The 16,740-nt window shown below is 43.9% G+C and overlaps 1 protein-coding gene across 3 annotated transcripts in view; it reads left to right on the forward strand.

The window, feature by feature from the left end:
* Positions 1 to 16,740, forward strand: part of LOC137431847 (uncharacterized) — a 113,079-nt gene that overhangs the window by 31,149 nt on the left and 65,190 nt on the right. For 2 of the 3 annotated variants that reach the window (XM_068123605.2, XM_068123606.2), the window contains exons 2-3: positions 10,030 to 10,222; positions 10,832 to 10,943. In XM_068123605.2, coding sequence (XP_067979706.2) covers positions 10,854 to 10,943 — 90 coding nt within the window. In that variant the 5' untranslated portion in view covers positions 10,030 to 10,222; positions 10,832 to 10,853. Of the gene's footprint in view, positions 1 to 767; positions 844 to 10,029; positions 10,223 to 10,831; positions 10,944 to 16,740 lie in introns of all 3 variants that reach the window. The other variant, XM_078782571.1, reaches the window with a different exon arrangement.

Below are 16,740 nucleotides of genomic sequence, written 5' to 3' on the forward strand. Positions count from 1 at the left end.
CTACAGACACACGAGCATCACCCTCACCAACTGTTTTTTCAAGATCACACTGGCTGGCATCTCATGATATTTCCTCTAATACACATGCAGTCACCTCTGCACCTTTCCCATCTTGTATCACACGACCTACTCTCCTCTTCTTTCTTCCCCTCCCCGCCTTTTGTTGGGACCAACATAAGCAAGCCCGCTGGGTTACTTGGAAAACGCCAACTTGGAAAAAAGTTACACCTCTATATCTGAAGCAGCTCAATGGAAAAAATTGAAACAAGGCTCATTGTCAAGTACTCCCCATGGGGAATAATATATGTTAATGATGATGTCATCGGTGCCTTCATTATGATGTCACAATTCGACGAGTACAATGATCAGTTTGGAAGTTTGATCAGTTTGGAAGAAAAAAATTTATCTGCAACCGGTAGTCCGATGGACACAAAATTTTCACCATAGGAGTGCCTCCTCCTGGAGAATATTTTAATGATAACTATGACGTTATAGGTCACGTTGTGGATGTGCCATCTTGGGAAAAACCAAAAACGTTGCACCTCTACATCTTCAAAACTGCTTCATGGAAAAATTTGAAACGTGGCTCGTCAAGTACTCCCCATGGGGAATAACATATATTAATGATGATGTCATCGGTGCCTTAATTATGATGTCATAATTCGACAGGAACAATGCTTAGTCTGATCAATTTGAAATTTGTTGAGCGTGATCTACGTAACAATTATATTAGAGAATATAAATTTATGATGTCATCGCTCACGCAGTCTGGCAGCCATATTGGATCAAAGAAAAAAACCCTCCAAAAACAGAAGAGTTGGCTCACACCAAGTTGACTGCAGGGTAAGTATTCTATGAATACCATCTAGTTTATAATGTAACGAAGGTTTGAAGAAGAAAATATATCAAACTCATAAATTACAGCCTTTGTCTTGGGGTTTTTGTATTCACAGACCTATTTATATGTGCGGAATGTTATGAAACTAAAATTGTAATTACAAGTGCGTAATATTTGAGTTCAGCAAGCTTGTAAATAAAGAAAACGTTCTAATTATGGTGATGTTAAACTTTGGCCTTGTACATTTCACACAAACGTGGATGCTTCAATCCGGCTCGGCAAGAAGGATACAATCAATGCAGCTGTCATTAATTGTAATTTCCCCGAATATACATGGATATGGGAAATGTTTTAGAAATAATTATTTCGTAAATTTTGCAAATGTCATTTATTTGCATCAGCAACATTGTGCATTTTTGTTTTTGTGACATTTACGTTGAGGCAAATATGCTGCATTTAGATAAACACATTGCTGCATTTAGATAAAATCAAATCAATGCCCTCTCAAGTTAAGGTCTATCAATTTGCCAATATGTGCCAAATAAATAATGATAAACAAAAAATAAGATAACCTCAATATACTTTTCTGGAATTTTTGCTCTTAACACAAAGGACACTGATTATCACGCTCAAGTGAACTTCGGTGGAGGATGAACAAACAAACAATTCAGTGTTACTAGGGTGTAGCATTCTTGCGTTGTCGACCCACTTTGTGCTCGCCTTATTTTGCCACCTTTGGCAGTTTTGGCAGTGCTGCCGATAAGGTTGTGGCCGGCGGTTTGTACTCTTCATTGTGTACACATTGTGGCTATCTGCCCACTCTTACTTTCTGTTCCTTGCATGTATGCAGTGTTGTTTTGGGAGATAATTATCCTGAGGTTAAACAATGGGTTTTTCCCATTTTCTCAGACATAAATGTGCTATAAGCCAAATAACATAAAAAAACACACTTAGATTCTTTGTCCTTGCTATGTATGCCATAAAACTGTTACCAAAGGTAAAAATATAAAAATTCAAACTACCAGAAAATTCAAATTGGCCCTCTCTCTCAATGGTGAAAATCACTTTTTAAAAATTCTAGTATCCGGACCCGGAACTTTACCAAAATGGACTCGATTCATCCTTGTCGCACACCCAACCTGTCCACCAAGTTTTGTCCGCATCTGTCCACAATTTTTGAGATATCCTGCTCACAGACAAATGCAGGTTTTGCATCCGACGATATTGACTTAGCTTTCACATCCATCATTCAGAGGTGCAGTCAAGTAGAAACTTTCAATATTCTTCATCGTAATAAAAAATAAACCACCCTTCCCGCGTCTTCCAACTCTTCCCCCCCTCAATTAACACCTCACTGTGCCTCACCCAATCACCATCAAACCTTTTGTCTGCCCCATCCTTCCCTTTCTCCTAGCTATTCTGAAATCTCTGACACACTGTCAACAGCTCTACCTGCCTCTTCCTCCTCTTCCACATCATACACTACCCCTCCCCCCCCCCCCCCTGTTCTGTATCCGATGCTCCCCCTACCTCTTCATCAACGGTATGAACCTCAAACATCTGGGGCCTTCGCTCAAACTTAACTGATCTCTCCATAGAGGTTGCTTCTGACAAAGCAGACTTGATCTGCTTAACAGAAACTTTCCTCCTTCATGATGTTTCTGATTCCTTAGTATCTCTCCTGGGTTACTCCCTCCTCCGGTATGATAGACCTGAGCCTTGTCCTGGAAGTGGGGTTGCTATCTATTTCAAAAACTCTCTTCCTCACTTGCCCTGCACTGTCCTCTCTCCACCTCACCCCCAGGAATACCTCTGGCTACGGCTGCCCCTTCGCTTCCACCTTTTGTTCATATGTGTGTTGTACCGTCCACCAAACAGTGATGACTCCATCTACATCTCGCTGTCTGACAATATGGACCAACTTCTATCGACTCATCCCAACTTTTTCTTCCTCATATGTGGTGATTTCAATTGTCACCATGCCAGTTGGCTGGGTGTGGGTACCTCTCTCACCAGCCATGGCTCCTCAGCAAAGGACTTCTGCGACTCACTGGGACTGACACAATTGTCAATTTCCCGACCCGGATCTCAGTCAACGGAGCATCTTCTCTTCTCGACTTGGTTATGACTAACTTCCCTGCAAATGTCTGCTGCTGTTCTTCTGCTCCAATCGGCTCATCTGATCATGTGCTTGTTAAAGTGGACATCTCTCTGACCATTCTCAGAGAGCCTCCTCAGCGTCGACGAGTCTGGCATTTCACTCAGGCCGACTGGCACGCTCTTCAAGCAGCCATAAATCATCTGGTCTGGTCTCCCATCTCTACCGCCTCTGACATCAACTCATCCTGGGAATTCTTCCAAAGTAAATTGCTCTCTCTCATGCACAGATTAATCCCATCTCGTCTTCAGTTGTCATACCCTTCCTCCTGTCCATGGTACATGGAATCTTGTGGTGAGGCTGTTGCCCAGAAACAACTTGCCTTCGCCTCCTGGAAAGCAAATGCAACGGAAGGAAATCTCATTTCCTTTTACAAAGCCCGAAACAAGTGTGTGTCCACCCTCAGGAGAGCCAGGAAACAATATATCTCCACTCTCAAGACCGAACTCTTAAATCTGTCACCCTCTTCCAAATCCTGGTGGTGTCTGGTCAAATCTGTTTCTGGTGTTTGTTCCCGCTCCATCCCCTCCCTTATCTCAAACGGCTACACAGCTGACTCTGCACGTGAAAAAGCTGAATGCCTCAACTCTGTGTTTGCCTCTAAATCTTGTGTCCAAAACCCATCCCTCTCTGTACCCAGTCGTACCCAGCTGCTCCTGGACTCTGTGTCCTTTCCTCCTGACAAGGTGGAAAAGTTTCTGTAAACCCTCGACTCTGATTCTGCAACTGGACCTGATGGCATCAGCCCACGGGTCCTAAAATCCTGTTCTGCCGCTCTTTCACTCCCTCTCTCTGTTCTCTTCACCCTCTCTTTTGCTCAAGGTCATCTGCCATCAGCTTGGAAATCAGCCAACATCACCACTTTACACAAAAAATGTGCAAAAACAGAGCCTTGCAACCACAGACCAATCAGCCTTCTCCCAATTATCAGCAAAGTCATGGAATCCATCATGGCTTCGGATATGAAATCTTTCCTCTTCTCCAATGGCTTGATCTCTGATCATAAATTTGGTTTCACACCAGGTCACTCTACTCTGGACATACTGCTTCTGCTGTATCAACAATGGATGGAGGTCCTCAATGCCAAACAGGAAATTAGAGCTGTCTCCCTTGACATATTACGTGCCTTCGATACGGTCTGGCACCCCGCTCTGCTCACCAAACTCTCCTCCTATGGTATCCATGGAAATCTCCACGCATGGCTGGCGGACTTCCTCTCTGGTCGTAGTCAACGTGTGGCCCTGAATGGGTTTCTCTCATCTCCTCTTCCTGTTCAGGCTGGAGTTCCGCAAGGCAGTGTTCTGGGCCCTGTGCTTTTTCTGGTCTTCATCAATGATCTCTCTGACTCTCTTGAAAATCCTCTCTATCTCTTTGCCGATGACTCTACTCTCTGCCGCTCCATTCCTCATCCCTCAGATTGGCAGTCTGCAGCCTCCTCACTCTCTGCAGACCTGGACAAAATCAGAGACTGGTCAAACAAGTGGAACATGTCTTTCAATCCTGACAAATCTCACACTCTTGCTATGTCTCTCCGAAAAGACCGACTGGATAACCCTCCCATCCACTTTGTGAATAATCCTCTCCAAGAAGTTCTGTCACTCAAGCTTTTGGGTCTCACTATCTGCCATGATCTTTCCTGGGAAAAACACATTTCAAATCTGGCCTCCAAAGCCAGTTGCCCATTGGGCATCCTCCTTCGTGCGAAGTCCTTCCTTGGTACACCTGAGCTCCTCACCACATACAAGGCTTTCATCCACAGCTCGATTGAATACTGTTCTCCCTTCTGGGCCAGTGCTCCTGCCTCTCACCTAACTCGGCTTCACACTGTTGAAACCAAAGCTTTCACAATCATTGGAATCTCCCGCGATGAAGCTGACTCCGAGGGCCTTTCACTTTCTCACCGCAGGCAGGTTGGTGGTCTTTCTGGCTTCTACCAACTCCTCTCCGGCCTTGGTGCCCCAGCTCTCTCTGGGCTCTGTCCCCCAAATATTCATACAGGTCGCACAAGATCTGCCTGTAACCCTCTTATGGTTAAACTGCCAAAGTCAAGACTCTCTGCTCACCTTAACGCCTTCATTCCTCTTTTCTCCCACCTCTGGAACAAACTCCCTTACTCTCTTCAATCCCACTCCTCCCTCCAGGTCTTTAAAACAGCTGTTCACCGCCATCTCTTATCTTCCCCCATCCAAACCTTGATCTTTTCTACCCCCACAATGTGAGACCCAAAAGCATGAGTGACAGAACTTCTTCAAGAGGATTGTTCAGAAAGTAGATGGGAGGGTTTTCCAGACGGTCTTTTTGGAGAGACAAAGTGAGAGTGTGACATTTGTCAGGATTGAAAGACATGTTCCACTTGTTTGACCAGTTTGTGATATTATCCAGGTCTGCAGAGAGTGAAGAGGCTGCTGCCTGTCGATCTGAGGGTTGAGGAATGGAGCGGCGAAGAGTGGAGTCATCAGCAGAGAGATGGAGAGGATTTTCCAGAGAGTCGGAGAGATCATTAATGAAGATCAGAAAAAGCACAGGGCCCAGAACACTGCCTTGAGGAACTCCAGCCTGAACAGGAAGGGGAGATGAGAGAATTCCATTCTGGGCCACACGTTGACTGCGACCAGAAAGGAAGAAAAGGAGCTAAAAACAAACAAAAAAAGGATTGTTTTATATGATGTCAGTTATTAACGAAGTCCATATCGACAACATTTCCAGCACCAGTACGAAGCCCTGTAGGATTGCCTGCTTGAAGCCCTGGGGGGGAAGAGTGAGACAGAACAGTCTATGGAAGGTGGTTTATAGATGGGAGAAGCGAGGAATAAAAGAGTTGAGGAGGTGTGCAGTCAGTCTGCCTGGATTTTGGAAGTTTACCCCAAACTGGGTTACTGGGACAACGTGTGCATCCTCGAGTTGCTCGGGAGAGGGTTGGTGGAATGAGAGAGTGGAGAGAGGAATGTTGGAGAATAGATGGTTAAAAAAATAGTCAGATAGCAACTCATGTTTTTATCTACATCCACGTGGCAGGGTATTATGGAAATTAAACATCAGCTTTCTATTAATGCACCGATGATAGATACCCAGATCTCTTTCTACTTGTTCAATCTGGTGATGTGCTTTATTCTACAACTCTGAATTCCTATCTTTCTGCAATTCAAGCATGGATGTCCGATGTTCACAAAAGATCACAAACTCCTCACTGCTAAGAGTGGCATTCTGGCCCAATGTAGGATAGTGGGGGCGGATGCGGAGTTCTCCTTAAAATGTTCTGCTGATCCACTGTGGAGATAAGATTGCCGCCACTATATGGTGTTTCTGGCACACAGTGATTGCGAACATCTGTATAGCTATTTTCTTGCATCTGTGCAATATATTGCCCAAATGTGCAGATATCTAAATTGGAAGATACCAAGATTCTGGTTCATGCTCTCATAAGGTCATGCTTGAATTACCGCACCTCACTGTTGGCAGCCTTGCGTGCTCCTTCTTCCAAGCCCTTGCAACTAATTCATATGGTTACAAGATCATAATTTTGATCAAGTGACACAAATGTTCACAGTTCACAGTTCACAAATGGTGGGAGGGTTACCACGCGTCCGGATTTTCCCGGGCATGTCCTCCTTTTCGGTCCTTAAATCTCCGTCCGGCCGAGTTTTTTTTACATATCTAAAAATGTGTGCGATTTTGTCATTTTTTTGCTTTTGAAAACTTTCAAAGGGATACATTTAAAGATTTGGGATACATTTTTAGCTTGTATAAAATGTTTAAACAATTTTTGTACATTTTCATAAGACGCATTTTCTGGTATACTCTGAGATACAAAACGTAAACAGTTCACCAGGCGGAGGTATGCTCTCCACTGAGTGCCGTTCTAGTTAAAGGTGTATTGTGATTCATCTTTACACCTACAACCTTTCCCTTTTCAAAAAGCAGATTTTTTACTTCCTCAAAAACTGAATATTCTCTTTCTTCACTTTTCTATCAATGCAGCTCTTTAATTCGAGGTCTGGCCTCGATGAGGACTATATAGTCCATGATTGGAGCCTTCAACATTTAAAAAAAATTGCTCCAGTGAACAGCATATCATCAACCTTGCCTTTAATGTATTTAGCCATCATCATGAAAAGATTACTGTGATATTCAAGTTAACAAGGGCCTTTATTCCTCAGCTACACTGTATCAATGTGATCCATTGCACAGTGCTTTGATATCGCATTATGCACTAGTTACTGCATTGAGAAAAATGTTGGAGTTGATTTTAAAATAAATTATCCCCATGTTCAGATTGTCCTTGTGCATGGTTTATATTTCTTACTAGCAGGTACCTGCAGGACTTCTATGTAATGCAAGATGTGAACTCAACAATATTATGCAGAGAACAGTTAAATATCATGTGAATTTAATATTGTCAAACTATGTGCCTCCTAAAGATGTTTCTTAATTAAATCAACCCTAGGTCCTTAACTCTTCCCCTCCCCCCACCCAAACCCACGTCTTCAACCCCCTGCCCCCACCCCAAGTCCGCAACGCTCCACCCACCCAATTTACTGTCCTCCCCTCCAGCTTTCCTGTTCTTCAAAGCAAGAGGGCATTCCTACATCATTACATATTATTATTTCCTCACTAGGAAGAGTACCCTTCCCAAGTGATGGGAAAAGCTAGCAAAAGTATCCCCCTCCTCCTCTCTCCCTTCCCCTCTACCCCTTCCCTGCATCCGCCACCACTCCACTTTCCCTCTCCTCTCTCTCTCCCCCACTCCCCTGTCTCTCCCCCACTCCCCTGTTTCTCCCAAACTCCCCTGTCTCTCCCCCACTCCCTTGTCTCTCCCCCACTCCCTTGTCTCTCCCCCACTCCCTTGCCTCTCCCCACCCCCACTTCCCTCTTCCTCTCCTCACATCCCTCTTCCAAACCAGTCCCTCATGTGCTGTGCTCAGGCTGATATGATTTCCAAACAGCTGGTGGAGCAAGTCGATGGTTTCACCTGTAGTATGTGGTCCGGCACCATCCTACATGAACCATGCAAGTCTGAGTTTGTTTGGAGACAGTAGTTGAGCAAGATCAGCGTGTAATCAGCATAAAACCTTGCGGTGCCACTCACCATTGACCGTCACCGTCTTTCCATTGGCGCCCTCGAACCAATACAGTCCCAGCATACCCCGTCTGCATTCAATGCACAGAAGCCAGTGGACTTAGGGCCCTTGAGAGATATCTCAGACCCCTCCTCAGGAGGCTCAACACCCCAGAAGATGTTGTTTTGATTGTTGATAGCCCCATTCAAATTGAAGTGTGCTTCATCACTGAACCACAACGAGTCGATCCAATTTGGGTACAATCACGTATTGTTATTCGTCTTGCCATGTCATTCAGAGTTAGTTTAGGCCTTGCAGATATGACGTAGGGGTAGAGCTTGAGTTCCGAAGTGAGAATGCGCCACACAGATGAGGCTGAGATCGCCAGTTCTCGGGAATGTCGGTGGGATTTCTTAGGACTTTCACTTGCAGAATCTCTCAAAAGATTAATGTTCCCTTTGTCCTTGGTTACGCTGGGTGGGTGGCCACTGTTGCCTTTATTTTGATTTTTCATGCTTCCATGCACTTGGAAGTGCTCCACAAACCGCTGAATGCTCCCATTTTAGGGTCCATTATGGGTGTGTACATTGTAATACAGGCAGTATTGTTGGCGCACCTGCACGTAGGATTTTTGACTCGAACCACAAAGTCATGATTTTCACTTTTTGTTCCATTGTGAACACCATAGTTGACATCGGATCCTACTGACTACTTGTTAGAAATGGCATACCACCACCACCACCACCACCACCACCATAACCTGCATGAGAGAAGGGTATAGCATGATAAACAACAGAATATCAGGCTGCTCAAATAGTCCACTTGTTTTGAAACACTGTACTTTACAGAGTGGAATGGCCTGGCCATTCTCCACCAAAGTTTGCATACGTGCTGGGGGAACTCAGACATCGTGCACGTGGTTTGCTCACCGTACCGGAGGGAGGGGGGTGTTATAGCCCATGGGCGCAAAATAAATCCCCCCCCAAACCCCCCAAAATATCCCAAGCCAGTACCTAAGTGAGCAGGTGTTTCTCCTAAAAAAGTGGAATCTGCTCCTGTATAATCTAAATCTCGGTTACCTTCCTTGTACAAAACGATGTCCTGTGCAGTTGACCTTTCATATTGGTTGTCGTGGCTGCTTCCAAGAAACATGTCACAGGACGAATTAAAAATAGGTGTAAGATAATACTGTCAATTAAATTTTAAATGTACGTGTGTTAAGCAAACCCCATAATAATTAAGGATAGTTTGACCTTCAAACCACGACAGCATCATAAGATTGATTTGACATGATTTGTTGAATTGTTAGTCCAGAAAAGCTTTATTTATTTATTTATTTACCTTGCGCACACCAAATAACATTAGCTTGAATATGGGCGAGGGAGGTAATTTCAACTTTATTCGAGTAGATTTGAAAAATCGCCCGCATGGCCAAGATATTTACTTCTAGATAGATTTGATATGCTGCATATGCAGTTGCATTAATATGCATTATAAACAAGAGGGAGAGTTGCTTTGCAATACGTGTCCCCTACGGGTGTGATATTTTGTAATTGCAAAAAGGGCACAACTCTGTGAAAAATTGACGGGACGCTGTGAAAGTCGAACTTGTTTTGTAACTTGTCATATTAAAAGCATGTACCAAGTTTCTGTTGAATGTGTTAAAAGGTAAGCGTGGAAAGTCTGGAAAACCACAGGTGGGGCAGATGGATGGTCGGAAGGGCAGACAGACAGACAGACAGACAGATGGACGGACGGAAAGAAAACCTATAGTCCCCTCTGGTGAAACCGGTAGGGGACTAATAAAGGCCAAGTCTGAGGCCCTATGTGGGTCAGGGCAGTTCATTTCTTTCTTGAAAAGGAAAGTTTTGGAGTAAACAAAAAAAACCCAGTTATATTCCATTGGTTAGGAATTTGTGGTGACTGTGTGTGTGTCTGTGTGTGCGCGCGTGTGCGTGCACGTTTGTTTTTTGCAGGCCCTCCATGTCCATTCGTGTCATTTCCAATGAGTAAAGGACAACGGGATCCTTACACCATGTATGGATGGAAGGGCTGGGCCGGTTTGGTTGAGAGGCGGCCCATGTTGCCTACAATTTGCTTCTGACTGCAAAGCAGAACCCACAGGATCACCTGAATCGTGCGGTGCGGTGCATCATTCTGGATTTGATGGTATGAATGCAAATGAACTGTGATGAGCAACATTTCTTCTTGGTTATGTGTTTGATCGAGAAGGGGCAGGAAGAGTAACTGGGAAATCACTGTGTTTTGTAGCAACGATCATGAACTGCAAATGGTGAACAGAGCATATTTGTGAATTTCCAGAGTACATTTCATATGACCCATGGAGAAAGATCCCCGGGAGTGTTGGATTTGAGCGGCATGAGAGTTTATTGTGGGATGCTTAGTCATCATATGGGAATTTTTTTTAAATATCTGTGTATTCGGCTTTTTTGAAGCACAGACCACACCGATTCGCTCAAATTCTGCTGTTGTGTCTTCGCTGACGCAGCTCTTTCCTTTGGGCATTTCAGCAATTTTTCAAAGGGCATTGCTGAGGAGATTCAAGATCTCAGCAGGAAAATTCATAGATCGATCGTACCTGCACTTCTTAATCTTGCCATTATTTGTTTTCTCTTCCAATCCTTTTGTAACGTTAAATTTTATGGTTGGTGATGTTCTGGAATGAAAAAAAAAATGTAATGATCTTGACCTAAAGTAACCGTATGCTTTTTCAGCCACTGCATGATATATTTTTCTTTTGTGTTGTCATTATTCAAGCTCAATACCAAAGAGGAAAAAAATGAACCAGGAAGGGATAATGGGGAACTCGAGTACTTCTAGCGAATCAGATCAGCATGTGGAGCGCTTCAGGAAGGAAGAGAAGGAAATGGTAAGCAGTTACACAAAAAGGAGCTTGATTTTGAATTCAGTTTGAACTGGACTACTTCAAGGCCCATTGATATAAATATATATATATACACACACATCCAAGTAAAACGTCCATCAAAAATGATGGGTTGGAACAGTTTATTCAGCAGTGCAGCCTCGTGAGCGTGCCAATGTCTGAAGCCTCGGCCTAGTGCCAGGTGTCCTTATATCTTCTTTATAGACATCATATGGATGTAAATGAACACTCGCTTTACTCTGCACGTGTTGCACATCACGTGCAGCGAACTTCATCTCCCTGTGCTTTGTATTCATTGTTAAAAAAAATAATTTTTAAACGCTTCTCAACACCGCCCTTGAGGCTCGGTTTGCTAGCCACCATATACATTTCCAATATAAGAGACATATTTACTCTTTTATGGAAAATGTTTTTCGAGTTTGTTTTATCCTCAAAAATAGACCGTAGTGAACACACATACATGTTAAAAGTTTGGCCTTGAAAACCTACCCTTATGAAAGGAGTCTGTACAACACACAAACTGACATTGTGTTATTACCTTGCACTCGTGAAGCGAAAGGCATGGTTAAGCATTTGGGTACGTACGTGCACGTCTGCATTTCAGTAAAGTAAAGTGTGTGCCGTGTCTGTATTTTAAAAATTCATTTTCTCGGCAACCGTTGGTCTGATTGACATTAAATTTTCACCCTAGGAGGGCCTCCTCCTGTAGAATATTTTAGTGAATATTATGACATCACTGGTCATGTGGTATGGGCGCCATATTGGAAAAACCAAAACACTTTGCACCTCGATATCTCAAAAACCGCTGCACAGAAATAATTGAGACTGGTCTCATTGCAAATAACTCTCCATGGGGAATAACATATGTGACTGATGGCGTCATAGGTGCCGCTGTTATGACGTCATAATTCAACAAGTAAAAAACTATCCGATCAGGTTGAAATTTCTTGAGCATCTTCTTGAGCATCTTGAGCATAAATTGATGCAGAAATAAAATTATAATGATGTCGTAGGTCACTTGGTTCGGCCGCCATATTGTTTTGAGTGGAAAGCCTGAAAAACCACTAAAATCCAATTTTCTCCAAAACGAATGAACAGATCGAGGCCAAACTTTGCAGGCAGAATCGCATACCCATGACGAACAAAAAAGTCAGTGAGCATGACGTCATGCAACACATGGTTTCGGAGTTATGACGTTTTTATGCATAAACTTTTGAAACCTAGCTCCTCCCTCATTTTTGATCCGATTGAGGGGAAACTTCACAGATGTGTTCAGCATACCAGTCTACTAAAATGACCTTTTGGAATTTGCGATAGGTGACGTGGTTTGGCAGATATAAATAATTAAACGAAAATATTAAATGAACATATGTCACCCACAGGGTGAACCGTATCTTGCCAAAATGTGAACATGAGTGACTTGCTTCAGGTCACAGTGAGGTGAACAGAACTGCTATCCACTAGAAGCGCAAAGTGACCTTGACCTTTGACCTTGACCTTAATAATTTCGTATGGGGAATAGTATGTCTTCATGACCAACGCACATGAAATATTGAAAGATTTTGATGAGAACTGAGGAAATAATTTTTTCATGAAAATTCCGTTTTTTCGTCATGACGTCATCAAATGACGTCATAGCGTCAAACTGTTTACAGATCTGGGAAGCACTCATCAAGGGCATTCATATGAGGTATTACTCGATATGGTACCTACGATTTCAAAATTTGACCTTGGGGTCAATAATTTTCGACCTCCAGCGCTAACCATGAAGGTCAAGGCCGATCGCCACCAAAAAATAATCAGCTGAGCGCCGGACCATATACTAGATTCCCATGAAGTTTGGAGACGATCCGATCAAAGTTACTCAAAAAATAAGGATTTCAACATTTGACCTTGGGGTCAATAATTTTCGACCTCCAGCGCTAACCATGAAGGTCAAGGCCGATCGCCACCAAAAACTAATCAGCTGAGCGCCGGACCATATACTAGATTCCCATGAAGTTTGGAGACGATCCGATCAAAGTTACTCAAAAAATAAGGGTTTCGTCGACCTCCATGATTGACCACAAAGTGACCTTGACCTTTGACCTTGACCTTCAACATTTTGTGTGCTGAAGGGTATCTCTATAGGACTCTGATATGCGAAGTTACATGCGAAGATATGCGAAGATATGGTACCTACGATTTCAACATTTGACCTTGGGGTCAATAATTTTCGACCTCCAGCGCTAACCATGAAGGTCAAGGCCGATCGCCACCAAAAACTAATCAGCTGAGCGCCTGACCATATACTAGATTCCCATGAAGTTTGGAGACGATCCGATCAAAGTTACTCAAAAAATAAGGGTTTCAACATTTGACCTTGGGGTCAATAATTTTCGACCTCCAGCGCTAACCATGAAGGTCAAGGCCGATCGCCACCAAAAACTAATCAGCTGAGCGCCGGACCATATACTAGATTCCCATGAAGTTTGGAGACGATCCGATCAAAGTTACTCAAAAAATAAGGGTTTCGTCGACCTCCATGATTGACCACAAAGTGACCTTGACCTTTGACCTTGACCTTCAAAATTTTGTGTGCTGAAGGGTATCTCTATAGGACTCTGATATGCGAAGTTACAGGAGTTTCCAATAATAACTGTGGTCTACAGAGTGATCTAAACGTGAAAAAAAATGATTAACCACAAACAAAAAAACAAAAAAACAAACAAAAAAACAAACAAAAAAACAAACATACAAGCTGACTAATACATCTTGCAAAAACTTCGTTTTGGCAAGATAAAAATGTATAACTCTTGAACCGCTTCATTGATCGACTTTGAAACTTTATATTATAGTAGAGGTAATGAAGTGCAACAAGTGTGCAAACTTTCAAGATGATCGGATGTATGGTCTGGAAGCTAGAAGTTGTTATTACATGAAGAAGAAGAGTCTGCTAATGTGGGCATGGAATTAATTACCACACTGCATATTGGCGTCAATATCATTGGCGTCAGGAAGAGCATCCGGCCATAAAAACATTGCCTCAAACAGGGAGCCATGATTGTCATGGGGCCCGCAAGGCTAACCCCCACTCTAGTGGCGATAAATGGCCTTAAAACGATCATTCATTCATTCATTCACTGCACATGACGAGCAGGCAAAGTACGGAGCGACCTCACGGGGTCATTTTGACCTCAAATAAAATTCTGATATCCGATTTGTCAATCGCTGAGGTATATTAACATGACCAAACAGATTTGGCGAAATTCCGACGATTTTTTACGAAAATATAACATTTGTGTCTGCATTTCAGTTAAGTAAAGTGTGTGCCGTGTCGGCATTTTAAAAATTGAAACGTGGCTCATTGTAAATAACTCCATATGGGGAATAGGTGTTAACGATGAAATCATTGGTGCCATAATGATGACGTCATAATTCGACAAGGACACCGCTTAGTCTGATCAGTTTGAAATTTATTGAGCATGATCTATGCAACAATTATATTAGAGAATATAAATTTATGATGTCATCGCTCACGTGGTCTGGCAGCCATATTGGATCCAAAAAAAAAGAAACGTTCAAAAATAGAAGAGTTGGCTCACACCAAGTTTTTTTTTGTTTGTTTTTTTTGTATACAAGATCGAGGCTCGTGAAAGAGCGAACATTAATCACACAAAAAGACAAACCGACACACAAAACACAAAAAACAAGGGGAGCGGCAGACAAGATGGGGAGAGAGGGGGAAGGACACAAAAGAGAGGGGGAAGAGGGGGAAGGACACAAACACAACATTTGAGAGCAGGGACATCGGGAGGACTTGGGGGGAGGTGGGAGAGGAATAAAACATATGAACACTGCAAGGACTCTGGGGTGAATTACCGGGGGTAGAAAAGATCAAGGTTTTCGATGGGGGAAGATAAGAGATGGTGGTGAACAGCTGTTTTAAAGACCTGGAGGGAGGAGTGGGATTGAAGGGAGTGGGGGAGTTTGTTCCAGAGGCGGGAGAAAAGGGGAATGAAAGAGTGAAGGTGAGCAGAGAGCCTAGACTTTGGCAGTTTAACCATAAGAGGGTTGCAGGCAGATCTTGTGCGACCTGAAGGAATATTGGGGGGACAGAGCACATAGAGAGCTGGGGGAGCAAGGCCGGAGAGGAGTCGGTAGAAGACAGAAAGACCACCAACCTGCCTGCGGTGAGTGAGTGAAAGGCCCTCGGTGTTGACTACATCGCAGGAGATTCCAATGATTCTGAAAGCTTTGGCCTCAACAGCGTGAAGCCGAGCAAGGTGTGAGGCAGGAGCACCAGCCCAGAGGGGGGAACAGTATTCCATTGAGCTGCGGATGAAAGCCTTGTATGTGGTGAGGAGCTCAGGTGTGCCAAGGAAGGACTTCGCACGACGGAGGATGCCCAGTCGGCGACTGGCTTTGGAGGCCAGCTTGGAAATGTGGTTTTCCCAAGAAAGATCATGGCAGATAGTGAGACCCAAAAGCTTGAGCGACAGAACTTCTTGGAGAGGATTGTTGAGAAAGTAGATGGGAGGGTTGTCCAGTCGGTCCTTTTGGAGAGATATTGTAAGAGTGTGAGATTTGTCAGGATTGAAAGACATGTTCCACTTGTTTGACCAGTCTGTGATTTTGTCCAGGTCTGCAGAGAGTGAGGAGGCTGCAGACTGCCGATCTGAGGGATGAGGAATGGAGCGACAGAGAGTAGAGTCGTCAGCAAAGAGATAGAGAGGATTTTCAAGAGAGTCAGAGAGATCATTGATGAAGACCAGAAAAAGCACAGGGCCCAGAACACTACCTTGGGGAACTCCAGCCTGAACAGGAAGAGGAGATGAGAGAAACCCATTCAGGGCCACACGTTGACTACGACCAGAGAGGAAGTCCGCCAGCCATGCGTGGAGATTTCCATGGATACCAAAGGAGGAGAGTTTGGTGAGCAGAGCAGGGTGCCAGACCGTATCGAAGGCACGTGAAATGTCAAGGGAGACAGCTCTAATTTCCTGTTTGGCGTTGAGGACCTCCATCCATTGTTGAGAAAGCAGAAGCAGCATGTCCAGAGTAGAGTGACCAGGTCTGAAACCAAATTGATGATCAGAGATCAAGCCATTGGAGAAGAGGAAAGATTTAATATCTGAAGCAATGATGGAATTCCATGACTTTGCTGATAATTGGGAGAAGGCTGATTGGTCTGTAGTTGCTGGGATCTGTTTTTGCACCTTTTTTGTGCAAAGCGGTGATGTTGGCTGATTTCCAAGCAGATGGCAGATGACCTTGAGCAAAAGAGAGGGTGAAGAGAACAGAAAGAGGGAGTGAAAGAGCAGAATAACATGATTTTAGGACCCGTGGGCTGATGCCGTCAGGACCAGTTGCAGAATCAGAGTCGAGGGTTGACAGAAACTTTTCCACCTTGTCAGGAGGAAAGGACACAGAGTCCAGGAGCAGCTGGGTACGACTGGGTACGGTGGGTACAGAGAGGGATGGGTTTGGGACACAAGATTTAGAGGCAAACACTGAGTTGAGGCATTCAGCTTTTTCACGTGCGGAGTCAGCCGTTAAGCCGTTTGAGGTGAGGGAGGGGATGGAGGGGGAACAAACACCAGAAACAGATTTGACCAGACGCCACCAGGATTTGGAAGAGGGAGACAGATAAGAGAGTTCGGTCTTGAGAATGGTGAGATATTGTTTCCTGGCTCTCCTGAGGGTGGACACACACTTGTTTCGGGCTTTGTGAAAGGAAATGAGATTTCCTTCCGTTGGATTTGCTTTCCAGGAGACGAAAGCAAGTTGTTTCAGGACAACA

The sequence above is a fragment of the Myxine glutinosa genome, chromosome 7, assembly GCF_964187855.1.
Source record: "Myxine glutinosa chromosome 7, kmMyxGlut1.1, whole genome shotgun sequence".
NCBI lineage: Eukaryota > Metazoa > Chordata > Myxini > Myxiniformes > Myxinidae > Myxine > Myxine glutinosa.